A 25,640-nucleotide genomic window follows, 5' to 3' on the forward strand; every position below is an offset into this window, starting at 1 on the left:
GCGCGCGGCCCCGCCGCTCGACTGCCCCGCCCGCTTCTGCGCCTGCGCCAGGATTTGCGGGAGCTCCGCCGAGCCGCCGGGGGGCGCTGCAGGGCCGCGGCTCCCGCGCCGCCCTTCGTGCCGGGTGCGCGCGGCGCCGCTGCTCGGCGGGGCCGGTATCCGCCCGGCAGCGCGGTCCGTCGGGCCGCCATGGGGAAGAAACACAAGAAGCACAAGTCGGACAAGCATCCCTACGAGGGTGGGTGGGGAAGGGGGTCGTGAAGCGGGCGCCGAGCCCCGGGCCCGCCGGCCGGGCCCGGCTCAAAGGCAGAGGAAGCCGGGGCCGGGCGGAGAGCCGCGGCAGGGCCTGGGCACCCGCGGCCGGGCGGGGAGGGGAGAAACGGCCCGGGGGGGGGCGGGTCACCGGTCTGCGGGGCGGGGGGGGACGGCCGTGGCGCGGGTAGAACGCGTTGTGTGCGCCGTTCGACGCCTCGTTTCTCTGCTGCGTTAAAGAGTACGTAGAGAAGCCGCTGAAGCTGGTGCTGAAAGTTGGAGGGAACGAAGTTGCCGAACTGTCCACGGGAAGCGCGGGGCTCGATGCCAGTCTGTACGAGGATAAATCCGAGCATGAAAAGCACAAGGACAGAAAAAGGAAAAAGAGGAAGAAGGGAGAAAAACAAGTTCCTGGAGAAGAGAAGGAGAAAAGAAAGAGAAAAGTTAAGGTATGCGTTCGTGCTTTTGTATATTAGCAAAAAAAACAAAAAAACCCAACACCACCACAGAAAAATACCTTCAGCTTTGCCTGCCACTGTTACAGACAGCGAGCAGATATGCCTACCTGTAACTTGTACCATTAATCATAGAATGGTTTTGGTTGGAAGGGACTCTAAAGATCATTTCGTTCCAACCCCTCACCGCTCTCTGAGTAAATACTCTTTTCCTAACATCTAACCTAAATCTCCCCTCTTTTAGTTTAAAGCCATTCCCCTTTGTCCTGTCACTATCAGACCGTGTAAAAAGTCAGTTCCCCTGCTGCTTGTTAGTTCCCTTCAAGCACTGGAAGGCCACAATGAGGTCTTCCTGGAACCTTCTCTAAGCTAAACAAGGCCAGCTCCCTCAGCCTTTCTTCACAGGAGATGTGCTCCAGCCCTCTGATTGCCTTCTTATGCTGGAGTGCATTCAGACTCTGTGTTTTGGTTTTGCCAATTCCTTTGTTTCAGATTTTATAGAAAAAGGTGTGAAAAGTCATCTCAAATACTGGCTAGTGTAAACATACAGAAATTTAAAAGCAGAAATAAATGCTGTGTCTAAATAAATCGATTTATATAAAATAGAATTAAGACATCACTGGTTCTTAATTAAGAAGAAAATGTAATTTCTTTTCGGAATTCTTTACCTGATCAGTATTTATAACACATTTATTTGAAGGAAATGGTTACAATCTCATTTTAAACTTCCTACCTCGCTCTTATTAATTTTTGTATAAACTTCAGAATCATCCCAGAGGTATCACTGGAGACAATTCTCTGTGTGGAGGCATTCCTGCCATGCTCTAAAGCTGTCATGTTTAAAAAATAAACATTCAATGATAGATTGCATTGTAAGCTGAATTTTTGTATCAACCAGTAGATGGAGACAGTACACTAAAAATGCGGTGTTTCTAAAGCCTTGTAAACATGGTGTGCTCTTTTGTGGTTTGTTTTGTTTTCATTGTGCAAGGTGGTTTTGAAAAATCTGGAGCGTTACGTGCAGTCATAATGCTGGTTTTGCAGGTCCTGAGGTTTTATAGCAATCTTTCTCCTTCTAGGAGGATAAAAGGAAACGCGATCGAGAACACCCAGACAGTGAGGGAGAGCAGGAACTGAAATGTCAGACCCCTATCAGATTGGAATTATCACCAGAGAAACCATTAACGAGTACTTTATCAAAACAGGAAGGTAGAAAAACAAATCTTTAGTGAATTCTAATTTTCTTCTACTGACTTGCTTTTTATTTTTGTTTGTATAACAAGTATCTTGACATTTTTTGTCATCCCCATGTTCTTCTCCAGCTCCTACAAGTATTGAAACTGTTACCATATACTTGTTTTGAAAAAGTAGTATCTACTGCCCCTGTCAGTATGTGCAGAATGTTGAGGCCAATGAGAAAAGTATATCTACGTATCCTGTTTTTTACCACTGTATTTGTTTAGGCTGAATTCTCAAGTAAGATCACTTGTTTGGTTGATGACTGATATCTTGGAAGTTTAGTATCACTTGCACTCAGTTCCATTTCATATCCTTCCTATCCACAATTCTTTTTTGTCCAGAGGTGGAGCAGACACCACTTCAGGAAGCTCTGAATCAACTCATGAGACAGCTACAGAGGTAAGTATCCATGCTACAGGCTTTCAGAGCTGCAAAATGAATATAATGTACATTAAGGGAAAAGGACTATAAGAAGTTTAGTTCTAATATTACTGGATAAAACATGTCATATTGCTGGATAATTAGGTATATTTCCTGTATAAGAACTTTTTTTCCCCCCATGAGGTTGGAATAAAGTTACCAAAACTGTAATTTCATTTATTTCCCTTGAGTTCTCCAGTTTTTACTATAAAAAGGAAGTACATACTCATAAATGTAGATCATGTCTTATTAACCAAATATATTTTGACTAAAATAATCAGATTTGCGGAAACTGCAGTTCCTTCAAGTAAGCTCTGGTTCAAGGTATTCCTTCTTAAAGTCAAGAAGGAGTGTACGTCTTAGAATCATAGAATCACTAAGGTTGGAAAAGACCCACAGGATCATCCAGTCCATCCATTCACCCATCACCAATGGTTCTCATTAAACCATGTCCCTCAACACAACATCCAAACGTTCCTTGAGCACCTCCACCACCTCCCTGGGCAGCCCATTCCAGCACCCGACCACCCATCTTATAATGGTTGAAAGACCTTTACCTTATTTTACCAGATTAAGCTCAAAATGTTGTTTGGGAGACATCTGCTATCAGGTTTGGGAAACTGACAGCATACTATCAAAATGTGTATCTACACACACTTTGCAGCTAGGAGTGAAAATCCATAAGTTATAACTAAGCCACAGGAAAAGGCCTGAAACAGCAGTGGTTTCACAAGCATGTAGCAACAGTGAGGAATTCAGCAACATTGGCGTGGGAGGCCAGCCTGAAACTACAGAATTCAGGGAAAAAAAGAAAAAAAAAAAAATCAGCAGTTCTGGAAGAGAAATTCATACCAATTTATCAATCTAGCTTTATCCCAAGGAGAGAATACCAGGGAATGTTTAATTTTAAATAAGCTGTTAAAATTGTGTAACCTGAAAATGAACACAACTCTGAATACATCTGCTATTTTAGCTTTCATTCCCTTCCATTAATTTTAAAGTAAGCAAGCTAGTTAATGAATGACAAGTATACATTTTTATCACATTAATTCCCTTTGTTCTATGTTGACCTAATTTTAATTTAAAAAAATGTGAAGAGAAAAACCTCAAAAGCATGTTATTTGTATTTTTCTTTTTAATCTTCTTGGGGATAGTTACCAAAATGTAGAACTAACTTCTAAGATAATGTTGTAGCACTTTTCTGGTATCTGGGTTTGCTTTCCAGCTTTCAGAAGTGAAAGACTGTGCTGACAAAAGCCATTTCTGGCTTCATGTATTTGATTCTTTTTCAACTTAGTCTATTCCTTTCTATTTAACTTTGAGCTCAATATGTTCTTTGTTATAAAGTTGAAACATAAAAATGTCCTTTCATATCTTAACAGAAAAGATCCAAGTTCTTTCTTTTCATTTCCTGTGACTGATTTTATTGCCCCTGGCTACTCCATGATCATTAAAAATCCAATGGATTTTAGTACTATGAAAGAGAAGATCAAGAACAATGGGTACCAGTCCATAGAAGAATTAAAGGTAATTTTGTGAATTTCATTTTGACTACAGAGATGGATTGTGTGCAATTTAGTTGAGCTCTACAATTTTAGGATAATATGAAGTTGCCAAGAAGAACCAATACTTGTGCCTGAGGAAATGTTTCTTATTGACTTTTTTGTGAGCAGCTAAGTTGTGGAAGAGAAGCAGCATACCTCTGGTTTGTGAATATGTATTTCAAGATGACATAGATGTCTTCATTTCTTATGCAGGATTATATCAGCTTGTCCATCGGTGTGTCAGTTTAGATCTTTACTTAAGAATGAAAATGTTAGCATTTGTAGCAGACCTCCCAGAAAAACGAGGAGTAGGGTTAACTTGCCTGTCAGTTACTTCATCGTTGGCATCCTGTCACCTCAGTCCTAGCTGCTTAGCTTATCTAGGGATGTAGAACCACAAGTAGCAAAGGCCAGATTAGCTCAGTCCTGTTCACAGCAGGCACTTAATCCTGTGCTGTAGTGTCTAGTGGATCGAAGGCCCTGAAAGTACTGTGTGTGCAGGGTCGGGGGGGAATTGGGGTCATACTTTCAACTACTACTTTGTAAAACAGTGAATGAAGATGCTTGTATTTTCTTATACATTTTTATGCAGTAAAGGGATATAGGCAAAGAAACTGGCCTGTTATTAGACATCATGAGTTCACTGGCTTTTATTTTGTCAAAACTTAGTCAATATTAACAGCTGCACTTCTCTGTAAGCAAAAAAGAAAGCAAGGAAAAACTACATTGCTTCAGTGTTTCTCTATCAGTGCCTGCTGATTTGTCAGGGAGGTGGGTAGTTTTATTTAACAGGGCTTGCATCAAAACTTTAAAAATTAGGAGCAATACTGAACGCCTAGGAATGTTTTCAAGGTGTTTACTGGCATGCTAGTTTTGAGACTTGAGTCTGATTGACATGCTTATTTCCATTTACCCTTTCAAGTAACTTTTAATTAAAACTTTTCTTTGAAATCATTTTTTGCTAAAGCTCCAGATGCGCCATTTGCAACAAGGATTAGAATACAGCATATTATAAAACTTTAACTTTCATTCCAAAATTGTTTGTACAGGATAACTTCAAATTGATGTGTACTAATGCAATGACATACAACAAACCAGACACCATTTACTACAAAGCTGCAAAAAAACTGCTGCACTCAGGGATGAAGATACTTAGCCAGGTAATAAAGGACTACAAAACAAAATATTGGGGGAAAAAAAAACTTCTTGCTTTCACAGAGTTGTATCACAGAATTGTAGGGGTTGGAAGGGACCTCTAGGGATCACTGAGTCCAACCCCCCTAAAGCAGGCTCCCTACAGCAGGCTGCACAGGTAGGCATCCAGATGGGTCCTGAATATCTCCAGAGAAGGAGATATTACCAGATAACTTATTTGCACTTAATATTTGATTTTTCTAAATTGCCTTTATACTTGCAAGCATAAGAAAGAACTAAAGTTAAATTGTTCTTTGTGGTTATGTTAGGAAAAGTAAGCAGGAAACAAGGATTCTACTGTGTTTTTTAGGAGAGGATTCAGAGCCTGAAACAAAGTATAGAATTCATGGCAGATCTGCAGAAGACGAGGAAACAGAAGGACAAGGTAGAACTGCAGCTAAGTGGAGAAGATGAAAGTGGTTCTGGAAAAGACAAAGGAGAACCTGTGGATGGCGATACCAAAGCTTTCAAAACACCTAACAAGGAACACAAAAAGTGAAGTATTGTCTCATTAATGTTTAGAAGATGCACCCCTTTAATGCCACTGAAATAAGCTGACTTACTGGGGATTTGGAGGTGTGGTTTTCTTTGGTACTGGATATACCCTAACAGTCCTTCATCTCAAGGGAGTAACATTTATGTAAAGTCAAAATACCAAAATAAGTATATTTGGAAGTCTTTTATATGGTATCATCATGTTTCATGGGGATAATCTTTTACTGCTCAGCAACTCCATTTCAGTTATTTTCTGTTATTATTAACAGTTATTATTAGTTTTAGTGTCTGCTTCATGTAAATAGTACTGTTGTGAAGAAAACTTGCAAACATGACCTTTTAAATATCTCCTTACAAATGACTCTTCAGCCAATTTCAAGTTCCAATCACTTATTTTTTGCATAATACTTATAAATGTGTAGCTACCAAATATTTACTTTCTAATTAAATTTTAATGCCTAGAAACATTCCTTTTGATGTTCAGAAATACTAGGAACTTTATTTTCCAAGTTTTGAGAGCATAGGTACTTAATACAGAGCATTAAACATTTAATTTTTACCAAAAACATCCTAGATTGTTTTGTCAGAGTAATGATGTAAATTTTGACATGCCAAACTACGTCCGTTTGTATGGTTGAATTAAGCTAAACAGATTCTTTTACAATCACTATCATAAAGCATTCATGGGTTTAAGTCTATCACATTTTCTCCTTCTTTATTAAATAGTCCTATTCAATGCATTTTTTTTTTTTTAATTGAGGGGGAGCTGTCTACAAAAGCAGTTTGCAAAAAGAAATTACCGAATGCCCTGTTCCTGATACTTAGCTATTTGTGTCTGTTAAAGCTATTAACTAAGATATATTGGTTTTATTCATAGGAAGGACAAAGATCTACTTGAAGACAAATTAAGAATCAATAGCTTGGAAAGGGAACAAGAGCAGATTGATCGTATTGTTAGAGAATCTGGAGGAAAGTTAACAAGACGACTTGCAAACAGCCAGGTAAATCACTTTTTTTCCTGAACTGGGCTTAGGTAGCATCACTGAAACTCAAGGCATGCTCTTAGTACAGCTTATATCATTTTACACATGACTGATAATGTCAGTGTAAAGGCAGGAGGCAGGAAGAGTATCAGTCAAATGCATGCTGAATATCATCAGCAGAGCAAGTTCATCTTACATTTTCAGAATTCTTAGATAAAAGTAATAGAGGAGGATGAATGCTAGGAATTTCAAGAAAAAAACCTCCTAGTCTGAAGCAACCACATATCTGAGCAAAGGAGAAGGAATCCAGTTTGGTAGAATGGGGCCTGTTTCTACCAAGTATGAGTTACATATCTTATTACTTGCCTTTTATAGAAATGTAATTATTTATTGTAATTTCTTTATCCCTCGTGCCTGGATCAGTAACTGTTATCCAGGGAAAGGCTTTTTTTTTTTACAAAAAAAAAAAAAAGTATTCATTTCTAAGTCTGACTGATCTTTCCAAATCCATCTTAATTTCTATGGATAAGACAACTTTCATTACCTGTTTCTATAAATGTAAGGACTGTGAATTTCATCTGGTGACATAAATTATGATTTTATTTCAGTGTGAATTTGAAAGAAGAAAGCCAGATGGTACAACAACTCTGGGCCTTCTTAATCCAGTTGATCTTACTGCAGGAGGTAAGTTAGCATGGTTCAAGTAACAAATGACACTGAAGTGTTCTGCTGGTGTAGATGGGCAAATACCTATAGTTCTTAATACTCTGATAGTCTGAATTTAAGAAGATGCAGCTGGTGGAGGCAACTGGGGCTGCATCAAGGAGCAGCTGGAGGGAACCATCAGTGGCCAATCGTTTTCCATTTTGCATGAGTAGTTTGGGGAAGATGCAAGAGAGCTTTTGCCATGAGAGAAGGAACTACCAGCCATATGTTAGGGTACACCAGACTCTCCATAAGTCAGGATCAAGTACAGAGTGCAGTCTGACCCAAAGGGTCACAGACTCCCTAGAACTGGGAATTGTCTGAGTTCCAAATGACTTTGTCTCCTCACTGCCATCCATGTAGTGTCACTAGCTAGAATGCAGGTACTCAATTATTTAACTGTCACCTTACTGCAGAATTGAGCTGACTGTCTACATTAGACAGAAACTATTCTGAAAACTTCTCAATTCCTCTTATTTATGCAGTAGGAAACCTCAGCAAGACAGTGCAGCTTTTGTTAGGGGAGGCAGGAAGGAAGAAAACTAATCCTTAACCAGTGTTACCACTTAAACCAGTGCTTTATCTTGGGTTTGAATTCATACTTAAAACTACGTGCAGTCTTTAATATGAAGCAATTGAAGAACAATGCTCTGAGTTGTAGCCAGAAATTTCAGACTAAACAGGATGGAAGTATTTAATAAGTTTGGACATCTTCTTGTGTCGCTTAACAGTGCCTTATTAGTCTTGTATTTTGATTGCATGCTCTTGTAGAACCAGGTTACTGCCCTGTGAAGCTGGGTATGACAGCAGGAAGACTTCAGTCAGGAGTTAATACATTACAAGGGTTCAAAGAAGATAAAAGAAACAAGGTTACTCCAGGCAAGTGCTGATTGATTTATTTATTTTCAAAACACTATAAATCTTCCTTGTTATATAAACAAAATATGTTGATCTCATTAGTAGTACTCAGTTTGGATTTTTTGTTTTTTTTTTTAAACAATAAAGTCCATCTTTGCATGTATTTATGGCACGTCTAAAGAGCACATCACAAAATCTAGCTTAATTTACACATACAAAATTGGAAGCATATTCAATAGAAGATTGATCTAGATTGAGAAGAGAAGCAATACCAGAGAGATGCAGGGGTTTCTGCTAGCTTTGAAGGAGCATAGAGGGGAACCTGAGAACCTGTTATCAGCACCAGACTGAATTTTCATATTGGGTTAAGGCATACAATATTGTTAATAGAACATCTGTAAATAAATATGCATTTACAAATAGGCATTATTAAAAAAATTTTGCAGGGTGAAAAGATGGTATTCTATGAATACTTGTTTTCTTAAGAAATACGTTCTTAGTTTCTTCTGAGGGATTATTTGACAACCTCATCTCACTTTTATCTAATATGTGCATACCAGAGGTAATAATTAGTACTGTTGTTATTTATTAGTGACATACTTGAACTATGGACCCTACAGTTCGTATGCTCCAACATATGATTCTACATTTGCCAACATCAGCAAAGAAGATTCTGACTTAATCTATTCAACCTATGGGGAGGACTCTAATCAGGGATCATTCAGGTAATCAAACAGCTAGAGCATGCATTACAGTGGTCATGTATGGAAACAACATGCAAATTGCTGCAGTATGGACTGTGCCTGTACTGCTGAATGATGTCACTGTGTCATGTCTTACAGCTACTGCTTTTTTGTTTGGTAGTTTTAAGAAATGTCTAATCCCCTTATTTAATAAAGGAGTTTGCATGCAGTGTGAAACAAGGAAGGACCAGGGGATTTTGATGCTACTGATACATAAGAATGTACAGCATAACAATTTTTTAATATGTATGTATGTGTATATATATATATATATATATGTATAAAACTCAAACAGAAATGCGTTGATTGGATTTTTGTTTTAATGTTAAAGAACTTCACTACTGCCTTACTAAAAAGCAGTCTTTCTTAATACCAACTGCTCACCACACTTCTGTGTTTGCAGTGGGAGATCTGAGTACAGAAACAGTACTTGCCAATTTCATTGTTGAATAGCACACACTGCTTGATTTTCACATTATTTGCTACAACAACAAATTCCCATTGTTTCCTTCACCGTTGATTGTAAAGATGTCAAAGTCCTTCTGTTATGAGAACTCAGAGATAGAATACAGTGATATACATTTGCATGAAACATGGGAGTACTTAACTACAGTGCAAACATTAAATGTCTGTAATGCGATGGAAAGCACAGCAGGACAGCAAAGTCCTAGGCTACTCTGAGAGAGGGTTTGCTCAAATACAGCAGCCATGGGCACAGAAACAAAGAAAAGAATCTGCTTACCTTTAGAAGGCCTCAGGTGTACAGAGATCTCCAGTGAGATGCCCTCACCTCCACTGCCAACCCTTAAATGAGATCTGGGAAGGGGTGAATCCTGGCTTCACCCCTTCCAGTCACTCAGGTACATTGCATGCACCTGAGCTTCCCTGGGTTGGCCCTGCCTTCCCACCAGGTGCTCAATCACTGCTTCAGGCCACAACTTAGCACTTCTGCTATGCTGTACAAGTTTGCTTTCAGTTTAATACAGCTGCCTGAAGATGCAGATTTTTGTTTTTCAGTTCTTGAATCTGAAAGTGTTCCTAGGCTACAACAGCTCTAGGCAATACAAACAAAAAAAAAAAGCAAGCCAGTTAAATTAAATTCTCTGCTACTTTTTATGTTTTCCATGCAGTAGGCATTGGTTAGCCTTTACCTAACAAAACTTTTTTCTCTTGAATGTTTGATACAGAAGCAGTTGTTCTTAACTATCTTTATCTTCTAGTATTCATGAATTTTTGATGAAATCGCAAGATTATCCTTTCTTAATGGCTGATAGCTTGCTTGATGTTCTAACTAAAGGAGGACATTCAAGATCTCTCAGAGAACTAGAAACGGTAAGGGTGAACTTGTGAGTTTTCTAGTCGTTACTCCTGGTGCACAAGCTAGAAAAAGATGACACTGATCCTAGTAAGGGGCTCCCTTTTTAACGGTGAAATTTGAAAATGAAGACACCTGTCTCCAGCAAATAGGTTTTCTAGAAAGATATTATGATAGTTTGTTAATTAGAGAAATGTGAAAATTGAATATTGTAGATGGAGCCAGAGTCTCATAGCCTTTGTCCATCCTTTCTATTTGTGCCTATTACTGTTAGTAAGAAAACAGCAGTGCTCAGCTTAGAGACAAGGTGATCACTGGTTTTTGTTTGTTTCCATGAGAAGTTTAGCACACTGCTAGCACCACTGCTTATTTTAAGAGAATATTAATTAATTTTTCCCATTAGTTAGTGCAGTGCTTTTAAACTCAAATATGGGCTATGGAAAAGTAGTAAACAACTTGTGAGACTTCAGTATCCATGTGTGCCAAACAAGACTGGAATCAAAGGGACTGATTTGGTGAGCAAGATATGGGACTGAATTCATAAATCATCAATTAGTTGTGTATCTCCAGAAAGTAGTTACCCCTAACTATTGCTCTAGCTTACTCTGACTTGAATGGATGCTCTGCTGATAAACAAATAATAGGTTTTTAGTAATGATTTGTATGTAAGTGAAACTAATTCTGGGAACATCTCACAGAGCAACGATCAGACCCCCAGCCTCCAGTTCAGACTTTTGCTTTGCATTACAAGTTTATCACTTCTGTTGTACTCGATAGTGCCATTGGCTTACAGGGTTCAATCACTGTTGTTGCAAATATTAAGAGAAATGCAGTTATGTATTGAAACAATATGTTTCAGCCTGCTGTTCTTTTTTTCCTTTTCCCCTTGAGGTGATATCACTGGGGAAAAACATGTGGATGTTTGTGAAGAGTAGTAAAATGTGTACTATACAATATATTTTGGTAAATATTGGTATCTGAAAAAAGCTGTTTAAAAACAGCTGCTTTGTAACTTGGTTTTACAGAGAGAGCTTGCATCATTTACCTCAGATTAAAACCACCACATTGTAAGGTTCACTTTGACCTTAAGGAAAAGATTAGTTTTAATGCCTGCTTTAAAAATCCTTTCTGTATTCAGCCCCTGGAGGAAGATGAAGGGCCTCATGAAAGAAGTGATGCATTAAAAGAGGTAAGGGTAAAATTTTTATATCTGAAAGCTGCTCTAAGAAACGCGCGTCGAATACCTCACTTATCCCAACAGCCAAAACCCCTGCAGCTTACGAAGCAACACTGAAACTTTGCATGGAAATATGTTCTGTGTCAGTTCTGACAAATGCATAGAGTCATAGAATTGCTCAGGTTGGAAAAGACCTTAAAGATCATTGAGTCTGACCACAACCTAACCATACTATCCTAACTAACAACTCTGTTAAATCAGCATAGGCATCTAGAGCACAAGAATATTGCAAAAGTCAGTCTTACATAAATTTGACTGTGTCAGGAAAACTAGAAAAAAATGCATTATATATTTGTGATTGCTTGACCACCACTCAGTCTTCTGGTTGGAAGCTGTAATTGTACAGTTCCCCCTAAAAACTTGATTTAACATAAGCTTGTAAAAAGTGTAAAAGACAGTGATATATAGCTTCCTTTGGGATAGTTTCTTAAGGAGCTTCTGTCCCTGTAGGCATGCAGTAGGCATTACAATCATTTCACCCAACAAATTTTGTTCAGAGAGACAGTCTAATAGTATAGGGAAAGAGCTGAAGCCTTCATCAGTTCCCCATTGGTTTTAACTTTTATTGTCAGATTGTTCATCAGTTCAGTCTTAAGTGAGCTCACGTTTATAGTCTGGTTGTTTTTTTTTCCAGTGGGATGCTGCTGTTAGTTTACCACATCATTTGTGCATGGCCCCGCTGTTTTTGGCAGATGCCAATTCCTTCCTATCTAAGTATGAAACATAATAATGGGCTGAGTAGCTAGAGAGCAATGAATGTTTCATAGGGTATCATTTCTGCTTTTTTTTTTTTTTTTTTGGAGCTGACTAATTTTAATTAACTTAGCATTCTGATTTACCCAAAACAACTTTGCTGTTTTGAGGTTGATCTAAATATTATCTGTCTGAATTATTACTTGCTCTTTTTAGATAATGGAAATTGATATCGCTGCAAGATTGGATTCTGCTAATAATGACAGACTTACAGCCCTAAAAGCTGTTACAAACTTTGGCATGCCTATGGAAGAGTTTGATTCTGAGGGTAAGTTAGCACAGTACTTGCAATTTTGATACGCATCTTTAACTTCTAATGAAAGGTAGTTAATGTTCTCAATCTCTCTGCACAGTCAGCCTTAGTGCATTTTATATCAGAAAGTAAGTAAAGGTACCCTCTTTACTTAGTCAGGGTCTTGTCTTCTATAAACAGAGGCTGAAATCTTCCAGAGGAAACTTGATGAAACAACAAAGCTTCTGAGAGAACTTCAGGATGCTCAAAATGAACGACTAAGTACAAAACCACCCCCTAATATGATTTGTCTTCTGGGTCCGTCTTACAGAGAGATGCACTTGGGTAAGTGTACTTGTTCTGCTCATTCTGGCATAATTGATGAAGTCCTGACTTATGTTAAAGCAGAGGTGTAACAGAGTGGAATCTGTGTCCAGTTTGATGTAGTATGTGAATTTATTTTTCATTTTTTGTGTGGAAAGCCAGATGGAGATTTTAAACAATAACTACAAGTAACTGAACTATCTTAAAATTATAGTTTTTTCAATGCCACAAGGCAGATGATAGCCAAGCACCCCTAACTTCAAGATTTTTCCAACGTCTCTGAACAGATGTTGCTTACATTTTACCAAGTTTTTATTGCAAGGATAGTTTTATTCCAGGTTTGGTCTGTTTTTATTATGGCAATTCACAGCAATCATTTATTTAATTATCTTAGCAAAGCTTCTTGTCTCGCTGGTTTGTTATACAGGTAATGGGAGCCTTCCATGTTGGGACTATGCAAAGAGGGTTTCTGTTCTGCAAGTAAAACTAAATTGTGCAGGATCAGCTGCAGTGTACATGATCTGAAGTAGCCAGCTCACTGAGAAAAGATAACATGCTACCAGAGTTGGTCCATTTGCATTTGTGTTATTAAACACTGGTTATAAGATGAAAGACTCGTGTCAGCAATTTTGTGTGTGTTTGTACATGCAGCTTACAAGTACATCCACTTATCTTTTTTTAGCGGAGAGAGTAACCAACAATCTGAAGGAACTGGCACAACAAGTGACCCCAGGTGATATTGTTAGTACATACGGAATCCGGAAAGCAATGGGAATTTCAATTCCATTACCTGATACAGAGGACAGTGGGGTAGATTTGACAGATGGTGAGTATCCAAAACTGTTGTGTAGCATCTGTACAACTAAAACAAAACCACAATCTGCAAATCATTAGAATGGCTTGTGGTACAACTTACAGTACCTAGTTTCAGCTTTCAGTTATTCTCCACTTTTAAAAATTGTGTTTAATGGAAAATTCCTGTACTTGGTCTCAGTTCAAAATTAATCTTTTGGATATATGGAACTTTGGTTCAACTACTCAAAATAGCTTTTTTATCATTCATCTTAAAGCATTGCCAAATTTTAAAGCTTGGCACTCCATTAAATTCTAGTTTTTCCATTTAGAGTGAAGTTACAAGCAAAGAGTTAAAATTACTCACTTGCTGAAATGAAGACATCTTGCTCCCTTTTTTGCCAGGCTTTTAGCTGTGCTCTCTTTTTGCTTACTTTGGCCAGCTGTAGTGCTTTTCTAGTTGACAGCATCAACTCATTTATCTAGCAAGAACCACTGATTTTGCAGGATTAGGAGTCTGGTCAGTGGAAAATATGAGTGCCAGAATCAGATCTCCCCCTTGTGGCAATGGCTTAATAGGTCATGTAAACTATGAAAGCACACCTAGAATTTGTCTGTACTCAGTTCATAAGGCAGGTAAGAATTCTGATTCAAGAAAGATAACAACAGATTTACTCAAGTTGTGGCTTATAAAAGGTTTTAGTTAAGAAGTTATTAAATAAGAACCAGATTGCTTCAATGAAACTAAGAAATCTCAAACAATTACTGAGCAATTTAATTTTCATAGCAGTGTACTGCAAGAGAGGCCACATAACAAATGCAACTGAAAAAAGACTCATGGAGTAACAGAACACACACTGTTAACTCAGGACTGTCTACACAAATAGCGAGTGTCTGAGAAGTACTGTGTTGTCTGTGAGCTTCTGTCATTGAAAAGTGATAAACATGATAACTGACCTGGTGTCTGTTGTGAACTTTCAGAGTTTCAAGAACCCAAAAAGACTGTCACCATCACTGAAAACGAATGTGGTCCAGTTACAGTCTGAAGTGTCAGTTAAGTTTACAGGTGTTTGTTTGATTCTATTTAAGAACCAGATAAACGTCCTTCAGGTGCATTCACTGGGCATGTGTATATTGTGTGTTAAACAAACTACTTTTGTTTATTAAATTTTGGAACTGATGATTTTTGAAATTGAGTTGTTTGTATTAGAATTTCTTCTGCTTCATAAATGCACTTACTATTCTTTTGCCATTCCTTATTATTTTATAGGACTTCTGCTGCATTTAAATTCTCTTTCCATTATTATGTGTCTGGAAAAGTCAGAGCATATGTGAAAACAAGCCTATATAGTGTGCAAAGACTCGACCACAAATTTCCAAATGTGATACGTACTGTGTAGCTGAATCTGACTGAGACAAAAATAATTGGTGTCTGAATGTGAAAGTCTCCCTTTCCAAAATAACTCTGCAACAGGCAATGTTGGGTATTTTTAATCGGTGTTACCCTACAACATTTACTCACGTTAAGATTCCTGTGTTACTTTAGACTTTACAGCAATGATACGCAGTAGTTCATCTCCATCTGATGAACAATTTGTAACATGTGAAGTGGCACGAAACTGAAATGAAGAGCTAACTTAAAGCAGAATACCAAATTCCACTCAATCTCCAGCCTTATGTCCAACATAATCTTTATAATTCCTTTTCTCTTCTTCCTCCACTATAAAAAGGAGCTGCAGAGGTGCTTGTCTGCTTTGTTGTTTTTTTTTTTTTTAAACTTCCACAATTCTTAAAGTTCATTCCTAAAAAGGTTGAACTGTCACCCTGAATACTTCCCCAGTAATTTCAGTTGTCACAGAATGTTTTTAGTTTACTAATAAAATAGTCACTGGGGTTTTCTTCCACAGCAGTAGCTAATTGTAGCTGATTACCATGACGTTCTCAAGGGAGTGAGTTTTTCCATTAATATTTATATTTCAACTTATTTTTATGCTACAAGAGAAGACAAGATGTAAAGCAGCAGTTCCAGCCAAATCACTGTTGGCTAAGTTTTTAGCATCTAATTTCCCATCACCGACCTCACTTACCTATCACATAGTGCAGTAGAAGGCCACAGGTGGCAGAAAACTGCACTGAAATTACATTTCAGCTGTTGAATGCAAGTATCTCGGTATGTATTTTCTACTTGTATAAATTCTCATAAATATATGTATCAAATTCACTTTGCAACTAAAAAAAAAATGTTCTAACTCTATAGGGGATGTACATGAACAGAATCGCAGGGGTTGGAAGCAACCTCAGGAGAGCATAGAGTCCAGCCTCCTGCTAAAGCAGGTTCCCTACAACAGGTCACACAGGGAGGCAACCAGCCAGGTTCTGAATATCTCCAGAGAAGGAGACTCTACCACCTCTCTGGGCAGCCTGTTCCAGTGCTCCATCACCCTTACCATAAAGAAGGTATCTCTTTATGGAACTTCCTATTTTCAAGTTTTAGGCCACTGCTCCTTGTCCTATCACTACACGGCACTGAGAAGAGCCTGGGCTCATCCATTTGCCTCCCTTCGTAATAACTGCAAAAAACAAACAAGTTTCAGGAAGTTGTTTATTTAATAATAAAAACAAAAGTTTGTTCTTTAAAATAGATTGTTAATTCAAAACGTTATTAGCTCTTCAGATTAGATACAGTGTCATTTTCATAGTTCAAAAAACAATAATGCTGTAAAGATTCTCTAAGAAGATTACTTTCTCAGTCTTAAGTTCACAGTTCTCATGAGATTAATGAACAGTTGTCTCTTAAATTGAACTTTTTTGTAGTTGAATAGTTTTCCTAATATAGCATACAATTTCTATAGTATACAAATCCATTTCTAACAAGAAGTTAGTCATCTTCAGCTATGAACCCCTTTTTCTTTACATAAATCTGTTACCCAAACTAAAATTCAGTGAGCAGTACACAATGTCCTTTTAAAACAACAACAAAAAAACTTATTCATTCCAGTTCAAAAGCAACAGGTTTCTATAGGATAAGGTATGCCCAAGCAAGTCACTAGCCTGACAGGCAATACAATGTAAACAAAAGCATTTCAAAATGCTGTTAGTGACAGCCAGTTTTTTTCCACAGATAACTTACATCTAAATTCTATTAGTCCTGTGAACTTTAGAGCCAGCTCTAGCTATAGGCATGATGTACTTTTCAAAATATATTAACAAGGCAAATAGCCACTTCACCTAACTACCATGTGACATTAAAGACTGCTGAGTCTTTCACACATGCATGGTCCTTATAACACAATAAATAAATATCTCAAAACAAATGCTTGTTGAGCATCTGGTATTACAAACACACATTGTACAAGAGTAGCAAAAGCTCTTTGAGAGTTTATTCTATTACAACACTGACCTGATACTGAGAAGACACCAAGTATGAAGCTTCCATCCTCAGCAGAGTCCATACATGAGCCTGACAACCTCAAACTAAGGTTTTCTAGCCTGCTATTTTCTGTTGGAGAATTACTACAAACATAGTTTTGACCTACCAATTTGACAAAGACTGTAAGTACAATTTTTAAAATCCACAGTTGGACAATATTTAGATTTGTTTCTGTCTTGAAACAGTCACTTCATTTCCTAAAGAAATTACACAGTAATTAGAAAGTGGCAGTAATGTATATGACTGCTTGTTAAAATCTTTTCCAGTATAATTTGGTATGAATTCCTCAAATTAGTAGATGCTGCTTTGTTTGTAAAAGAGTAAAGCTTAACAAAGCAGATGTTGCATTTATTAATCACTGTGCTGTTTAGTCATACTCCATGGGGTACAAAGGGATGAGGGGAGAACGCATCCTTAGTTAATACATATATTTAGCCACAAGATCTCACCATTAGAAAAAATGGTCATTTCCACCAACAGAAAATAGATTGATTGTAAGTAGGTAAAGGCTAATTTAGATTTTTGCTTAAACTATTAACACCTTAAAAACTTTACAAACCCACTTAAAGCAAGCCAATTTCTGTGATCACCTTACCAATGTGCTAAGCATACTTTTCAGCACTGAGGCTCTGCTCAAGCATTTCCATTACGAATATGTTTTTCCACATATCCTTTTGTAATCTTCAAAACCAAATTGTTTCATAAACTGCATTGCCTTTAAAAGGAATGTAAATCAGCAAGAAGCCAATCAAGTTGAAGAAATAGAAAAAAAATAAAAAAGGAAAACTCATCTCAGCTGCAGCTTTGTTTATACAGTATCTGCTACTGTTTCTAATACTATTTTATTAGATCTGTTTTTCAGTTTTCAAATAATTCAAAACAGGTTATTTTCTTCTACAAAAACATTCAAGAATGCAGTCAGTATGCAGAATTCCAGCTGGATGTCAGTACTAGAAGCTGGTACCACAGTCTGTCTAACCAAGCATTCAGCATAAACTGCATTAGGTATATTTTTTTGAAATTTCAAGCCAGATTTTTAAAGACCATTCTCCTATATGACTGTACAATAAATCCATGCAGGTGCTAAATACAGAGGCACATAAACACAAGGAGCAACATATATAATGTAAACACCCTGAACTAGATGAAAGATTTCTGGACAGCTGCTGGATAGGAAAACACTTGCATGATACATGATACTGCAATGGAGGAGGAGAAGATAATGAAGAAGTCATCCAAATCTGTGCAATTACTTTTTTTTCACCACAAAGGCGCCCAGCTCAGAGTTTACTTGTATTTCTCTTTTCATTATTCTGCTGTCTTCTGCCATGAAGTTTGTTTAGCATTAATAGCAGGATATGCAGCTCCTGGAGTATCATCTCAGTACGTCTGTGACAAATGCAATACTGTGTGCTATGTGACAAAAAATGAAGCAGTGGAATATTTTAACAGGAAAGGAGTTCAACAGTGCATCCACGTAGTTTGTTACTGGAGCTATTAGACTCTCACAGTGCAAGTAAAGAAAGGAACTAACAGAGAATGCTTCACGACAATTCCAGGTAAATCCTGAAATCCTTTCAGGAAAAGACAGTCTTTCATTCTGGTGGTTTGCTAGGAACTTTTCAGAGCTTCTTTCGAAGATAAAAAAAATTGAAAAAAATAAACACCAAAAACACACACATTCTCCTATCTTTCGATGCAGAAGAACTATGAATACTATCTATATATTTTTAGAATAATCTCCTTCACATAAGGAGGGAAGTTCTAAGTCTTCACAGAAGGGAGGCAGTTCAAAGTCTACTTGCATTAACTTTGTCTTAGCCTCAGTTCAGTCCAATAGCTTGGAATTTGGCTGTCTCGGTGCAAACAAAGTAAGTCCTCAGTTCTCCCTTTCCTTTGACATTAATGAGTCCCCTACATTCACACGAATATCCCAGGTCCTGCAGTATTCTACTCGTTTCTTCTGTGACCTTTATGTGAAAAGAATTAGACAACTCTTGAAATACTACAGATTATTCAAAGAAAAAAAAAAATCCATAACCAATTAGAAATAATTTCTTAGAATTTCCAAAGCTTATACATTTATTTACCTGGATTTTTCCAAGCTCCCCTGTACTCTCCATCCTGCTGGCAACATTAACGGTGTTACCCCAGATATCATATTGAGGCTTCCGGGCACCAATTACACCAGCAATCACAGGACCATGATTTATCCCTTTATAAATAAAAGCAGGTGTCATTACTGCAGTAGAAAATTATTTGGTATCTACCTTCAGTATTAGCTATAAATTGTCAGTCTCGACAAAAGACAAAAATGGAAAACTGCACCACACTGACTTTGCTGTGCCTTTCTAGCAGTATTTCCACTGATCTAGTACTGAGTGGGACTTAGGCTTGGGAGATGTGAAATTACTTATTCACTGTATAATGAAAAGTCTAGGGTAGAGCTCATGCCAAAGCAAAACTTCTAGCCTTAATATATAGAAAAAAACATTTGTATAATGATAATGCTGTCTTTAATTACCAGGTAACTCCCTCTTCACCTGTACCTGTAGTTTTCTCCAAACTGATCCAAGCTGAAGTCCTCCTATTGCTCCTTCCAGTGATTAGAAAAAGGCAGTCCTCAATTAGCTTGGCATATTAAAAAAGCTAGACTAGACAACACTACCTTCAAATGTTCAGCATTTTATAAGCACCTAACTACTGCATTCAGTATTAAGTATTGAGTGTTATGGAACGCTCCACTTGCTAAATACTTCATTTTTAATTTTTATGAAGATGAAAGGCTGGTGCTCTTGACAACTTACCAATACGTAACCGGAAATTGTTAAAGGAATGTCGGTTGATGCCATCCAGTTTACTCATCAAGGCAATTCCATATTCCACCATAATCCCAATGTGTGCATGTTGTCTCTCCTTATCCTGCACAGTTTGTGACATGTATTAGTGATCAAATAACATCATAGATGGTTGGACTTAGGCTACTATTCCAAAACAGTACCATTAATGTATAAAGTATATAAGGATAGGGCCATGGAATAAAATGGCATAGTTCAATAGATATTCAAAATTGATTAAATTCAATTGGCATGGCTAGTTATAATCAATGTACCTATCTCCTTTTGAATTCCACATTTAATGTACGTGCTTTATATGTACATAACAGCTACCTGCATCCTAATGTCCTGCGTAATCCTGCTATGGTGAAAGTGAGCCTGAATAGAGAAAAAACTGCTTTTAATTCTTGTAGAATATTTCAGATTCAGATCTAACGCAGCACTAGAAGAGTCTCTTTTTGTACAGGTTCTCAGGTATCATAAAAAGCTTCCTGTCAAATTCTGAGATGGCTATTTCTCTGGCAGCAATTCTTTTACTTCCTTATCATTAGAGCTACTGTTATGCCTCTAGAAATGTTAAACTACAGTAATCAGAGAGAAACTATGTAAGAAATATACTGGGGTTACAGTCTTTGCTTTGGAAATAGTAAATGTGAGACAATATGCTTTCATGACCTTTTCCCACATTTCAGAAAGTCACTCTTGATAATTTCCTTTTTCCATGACATTTTCTTCTGTTACTCTGAAATGCACACGCAGACGTGGTAGGCTCATAAAACAGAACACTGAAAGTTGATTTCAGAGAAAACTCACCTGGTTGTTCTCTTGGCCTGGTGTGACACTGAGGCCAGCTGCTGCCATATAAGTGCTTCCAATTGTTTTTATTTTTTCAACACCACTGAATTTAGGTTTTAACAAGAGCTGTTAAGGTAAAGAAAATAGAGACTTTAATAGCCTATTTCAGTGTCTGAAATGAACATCTCTAGGAACACTGTCACCACATGAGCATTAGATATAAGAAAGCACTGAGTATTCATTTCACTGTCTTGCTCTAAGAGTTCATACAATAAAAATAGTGAAATTCATGACTTTCAAGCCATATTACTAATGAATTAGATGATCCCAAGATCCCATCAGATGGAACATATTTTATTTCCAAGATTGCAAGGCTGAACTCAAAGTATTAGTTCAGACTAAAAGTGTTTTTTCTCCCTCCACTGCTCACAAACCTAGTGAAGCTTTTTACAGTAAGTATGTAATCCAGCCCACTTTATCCAAAACCTTAATTACCTCATCAAAATCAGCAATGATTTCATTCAACAGTCGCAAGCATTCCAGACCTTCTTTATTGACGTCGCACTCAGTATAAAACACCTTAAAATCTGGCACTGATGCAAACATGACACAGACACAGTCATAAGATTGATGGTACCAGTCCTACAGGAAAACAGTATAATCACACACTGTCAGCAGCTGACTTCCACCACAGGTATTCAAAACCACGATTATTATTTGCAGTGGGTAAATTGAATTACAGTTCTCCTATGAAGCTGCAGTACTTTACAATGGGTGTGTCCAATTTCAAGAGAAAAGTTAACAAAGTTGATTTGGCTACAATTTACTTATCTCCAAGATTCTAATCTGTTCTCGACCGTGCCTGTTTTCTCCCACTCAGCATGGCTATAAAATCAGCAATATTTATTCTGATAACATGCTGGCAAAATCAGAAGGATGTCTTTGAAAAATCATTAATGATCAGCTTTTCTCACAGGGTTTGTTAGCACAGAGATACTAGCTGTTGCTGGGCTAATTTGGTTAGAAAGAAATCCTGTTTTTTCCAGTAAAATACGGTCTTTAGAAAGCAGTAAATCAGCGTTATTTGGCAAACTCAAACTGTGTCCCAAAGCTAGGTAACCAATTCTGAAAACAGATTTCAGGGACTGACACTAAAATTTGCATTTTTTGAGCCCTCCTGGGTAGCAGATTAAATTTACAAAGGGACACTAGCAAATGGAAAATAATGCAGAACCTTGTAGTTTTCTGTGTGCTTGTTAGCCTGATGTTCTGTGCCACAGACATCCAATTTACTGTCATTAGTAGAGAGTAAACCCACCTCATTTCGCTTTTCACCAATGAAATAGGCAGCGACGTGTGCTGGAAGTACATTTTCCAGTAAAAGCCTGTTGACATTCTCCATTGTTTCAAACTGCTCATGTTCTTTTTTAAACTTATTCTTCCACAGACAATCCAGTCGACAGTAATAGTCAATCTGCAAAAGAATACAATATGATAAATTAGATAAATACAGATAATATCTTGCTGAAACATACATGAGTCCAATTATTCTGACAGTGTGGAACAATAACATTTCTTTAAGACCTTCTGAACCTAAACAGTTACAGTTTGGTCATTTTTTGACCAAAAATGAAGGTCAAAAAAATAAGAGGCAGTCACTATGAATAAATGCCATTCAGGTAGCATCAGGTGTATTAAAAAAAGAGATTTTATTAACTGTGTGATTGTTTTTGTCTTTAATTGCTACCTTGATTTAGGATAATTACATGTAAATATAGATGGATCCAAAGTGGAGGAAGTTCAAAAAGTTATGACTAATATAAACTACTGAAAATATGACTACTGAAAAGAGTAAAAATGTTCCTGCCTTTTAACAGTAATTTTTTTTTTTCATTATCTACAGTTAACTACAAGAAAAGAATTTTTATATATCTATATATACCCCCATATACATTTACATTTTATTTAAATTAACTGGCTGCAAGTAAAAGAGAAATAACCTATTGCTTTTTCAGTACATACCTGCTTTGCAAGTAATATTAGGGTTATGTAAAACAGAACCAGATATATATTAATCATAACTCTTGGCTCTTCAATGAAAAGCCTGTAAACAAGAAAGCAATACAAAATCCTCTGTGTTAATCCCATACAATTAAGAGTTGCTTTGGGGGTAGGGAGGGCAACAGAAAGCATACACACACATATAGATCACCAATGTCATTTTTGCCAATGGCTGTCTGGTTATGTCATTATCTGATACTGAAGAAAGATTACCATTCAGATCAGCACATGAACTGTTTCACACAGCAACAAAACAATACTGAAACTTCGTTAATTGTTGCAAGGAGATACTGCCCATACTGTCCTACAGAAAACACAGCCAGCAAGGCCTTCAGATTCAAAAACAAAACCTTCTTATCTGTAGAAAGGAAGCTGATAACAAATAAGAACCAGAATTACTAAAAAGTCAGCCATTAAATTACTCCGTGGAAAATCTGAGAGGCATTTATATTTTTTACTAAAATCAGTTCCTCATTACATTTTGAATTTTCAACAACGTACCAAACTAAATTCTCATGCTATGATTAGTCTGGGATTCCAAGGCTAACTTAAGAGCTCATTTAGGCTTTTTTAAACTGTACAGAGAGCTCACGGTTGGGTTCTGCAAAATAAATTTATTCTAATAATCAACTATGAGATTATGCTGAAAATTTAAGAAAGAGACCCACAAATGAACAGTAAAAGTTCTCCACGTATTTTTTATAGTTTCTTCAATTAGATCAGGTATTTCTGTGTCATTGGGGTTAAACTTAACAAAAAGCTTTATAATGCCTGACTGATGCAATTTTGATATCTTAATATTATAGCTATTATACCAAACTCTAACATCTCCTTTAACAGAACAATATTGTTAATAAGAAATTTTCTACCACACCTGGTAACGTTGACAGAGACACTCGTGTTTCTATATGGAAGGGTATTAAAAATGATGAGGTATACAGTTACAGCAATGGACAGGAGGAGAACTTTGAGTTCGAAGCTCATTTGAAGAAATACTGAACAAGCAATGAACCCCAAAATGCAGCAATAAGCATAATACTGGAAAAGAAGAATTTAAATGCAGTTGCATTACTCAGGCTTTATGCTGCATAAGGCTTTCAAACATAGCATATGCTCTAAGTTCATGACCATCTAAGTTTAAACAAAAGAAACTATAATCACCAAATACAATTAAACCTTTATTCTTAATTGAACTATAGTGCAGAATTTAACACTTCTAGCTACTACTTTTTTAATTTGTCAGAGACAAACCTTTAAACAAAAAGCATCATATGCCAGTATGTGCAGCATCAGATTAAAACTAAAGAGTATTGAAAATGTATCTTCTGAAGACTATGAATTACTTACTATGAGTTCAGGAATAACTTAAAGCAGCTTTATAGTCCAACTAACTGGCTCCAAAGCAGGAACTCCAGAATTCTGGTCCTATTTTCACAGTACTCCCTTTGTAACCTTAAGCTGATCCTACATTCTCATATCTCTCTTTTTAAAACGTCCCCACCCAAAAATTGCAAAGCCACACTTTCTTCATTACAGCAGCAGCAACTGAAACACCTGATTTCATGAAGAACTTTGCTGCTGCTAAGCACCTAGAAAAGCTGTTTTTTAGAGCAACAAAACCTGACAGTTGTCAAAAATAAATATAGTATTCAGGCATCTGGGCTTTAAAATAAAATGTATTTACTACTTACAGTTTCCTCAACGAAGTATCCAGTTGTGTTTTCAAATGACTGATTTACAGACATGCAAGAACAGAAAATTATGAAATTAGATGAGTATAATCTGCATTAAATGTGTGTAACTTATCTTTCCTTAGAGCATCAATCAAAGAGTCTTCACACTGGCTCAGTGATCTCTAAACAGAGTGTTTTGAAATTAAATCCCTAGAAATGATCCTTTTGTGTAGTTATCGAGCGCTGCATCTAACTGTCCCTGACACAAATGCTAGGGAACAGCTTCCAAAAGTGCTGAGTAACCAAAGCAAGCTAAGTCTTTGTGTTAATGCACTACTAATGGAGACTTCTGAAAATCCCTAGAAGATGCAGAGTTGAGTCACGTTAATTACAGAAAACACTTCAAGAACTGCCTTGTGGAAGTAATAATTTTTGAGTTCAATGCCTTAATTCTATTTTTATAAAAACATGAAAATGTATAAACATACTGTATCCATTTATATTATACACACCATCCAAGCCTTATTTTACCTTAGAAATGAAGACATAAGTCACATTGGCAGTGCCATTCAAGTCATTTGATCCAGTAAAGTTTGCAGCATTGTTCTTTTCAGTAGTCTCATTTATTAGCAAAAAAAAAAAAAAAAAAAAAAGACAAAACCATAGAAATCAGTTAGCAGGTAGTCATTTATTTTAAATGTCTTCTCTCCACAGGTTGTACAGTGAATCCTTATCTGGTTGCCCTTTCAGTGCTATGCAACATAAGTGTTAAAATTTCATGATGCCCCTTGTATGCAAGAACGTTAAAATGTCCAAGTGTTTACCTTTTGTTTATTATTTGGAGGTGAAGCTTCACATTACAGCTAAACTAATCCAGCAGCTAACTGGCACAGTAAGACTGGTGAGTGGGACACAGCTGCTGTTCCTGTTCTCTTTTGGGCTGTCTGGTGGTGTTCACATGACACCACTGTGAGTCAGTTCGAGGACCTGCGCCAGCAGAAACACAGCCCTGCAAAAGCTGCAGAACAGCTTTCAGTGCAAACTCCCCATGGAATCAGGAGATTGATAAACTGGGAACGTGGGATAGGAAATATATCACTTTTAGTAGTTAGCTACCAGAGAGGTTTAACTGTTAACCTGATGTACATAATGCTTGTTAAAACAGCAAAAAAACAAATGGCCTGGTCTTGAGCATTAGGTAACACCAGAGTGGTTTTTCAGATGTGTGTACCCCAGGTGGAATACAATACACAACTAAGGTTAAAACATGGATTCTGTTTGCATCTATCTAGCAGTAACTACT

General features: G+C 37.2%; 2 protein-coding genes across 13 annotated transcripts in view; one reads left to right on the forward strand and one right to left on the reverse strand.

Moving 5' to 3' along the window:
- The first annotated feature begins 78 nt into the window (after positions 1-78).
- On the forward strand, positions 79-14,733 carry BRD7 (bromodomain containing 7). The gene is made up of 17 exons (XM_031614978.2): positions 79-238; positions 493-701; positions 1,787-1,916; positions 2,288-2,345; positions 3,749-3,893; positions 4,960-5,070; positions 5,415-5,599; positions 6,477-6,600; positions 7,191-7,266; positions 8,059-8,166; positions 8,738-8,870; positions 10,109-10,220; positions 11,342-11,392; positions 12,350-12,461; positions 12,627-12,770; positions 13,432-13,575; positions 14,523-14,733. The coding sequence occupies exons 1-17, from the start codon at positions 190-192 to the stop codon at positions 14,585-14,587; spliced, it is 1,956 nt and encodes a 651-aa protein (XP_031470838.1). The 5' UTR covers positions 79-189; the 3' UTR covers positions 14,588-14,733.
- A 1,396-nt stretch (positions 14,734-16,129) lies between these two features.
- Positions 16,130-25,640, reverse strand: part of ADCY7 (adenylate cyclase 7) — a 59,176-nt gene continuing 49,665 nt past the window's right edge. For all 12 annotated transcript variants that reach the window (XM_090149926.1, XM_090149929.1, XM_090149930.1 and 9 more), the window contains 10 exons: positions 24,869-24,955; positions 24,356-24,394; positions 23,539-23,702; positions 22,626-22,707; positions 21,922-22,077; positions 21,099-21,245; positions 20,622-20,729; positions 19,779-19,893; positions 19,062-19,186; positions 16,130-18,941 (listed from right to left, as the gene is read on the reverse strand). In XM_090149926.1, the coding sequence (XP_090006052.1) occupies positions 18,795-18,941; positions 19,062-19,186; positions 19,779-19,893; positions 20,622-20,729; positions 21,099-21,245; positions 21,922-22,077; positions 22,626-22,707; positions 23,539-23,702; positions 24,356-24,394; positions 24,869-24,955 (1,170 nt within the window). In that variant the 3' untranslated portion in view covers positions 16,130-18,794. The remainder of the gene's footprint in view (positions 18,942-19,061; positions 19,187-19,778; positions 19,894-20,621; positions 20,730-21,098; positions 21,246-21,921; positions 22,078-22,625; positions 22,708-23,538; positions 23,703-24,355; positions 24,395-24,868; positions 24,956-25,640) is intronic.

This window comes from Phasianus colchicus, chromosome 13 (genome assembly GCF_987193195.1).
Source record: "Phasianus colchicus chromosome 13, bPhaCol1.hap1.1, whole genome shotgun sequence".
Lineage (NCBI taxonomy): Eukaryota > Metazoa > Chordata > Aves > Galliformes > Phasianidae > Phasianus > Phasianus colchicus.

Bases quoted from the DNA above. Each gene is read 5' to 3' on its own strand.
- BRD7 (XM_031614978.2), top strand. From the start codon at position 190: ATGGGGAAGAAACACAAGAAGCACAAGTCGGACAAGCATCCCTACGAG. The intron at 5,600-6,476 runs GTGAAGTATTGT...TTTTATTCATAG, and splicing joins CCTAACAAGGAACACAAAAA to GAAGGACAAAGATCTACTTG. The intron at 7,267-8,058 runs GTAAGTTAGCAT...ATGCTCTTGTAG, and splicing joins AGTTGATCTTACTGCAGGAG to AACCAGGTTACTGCCCTGTG.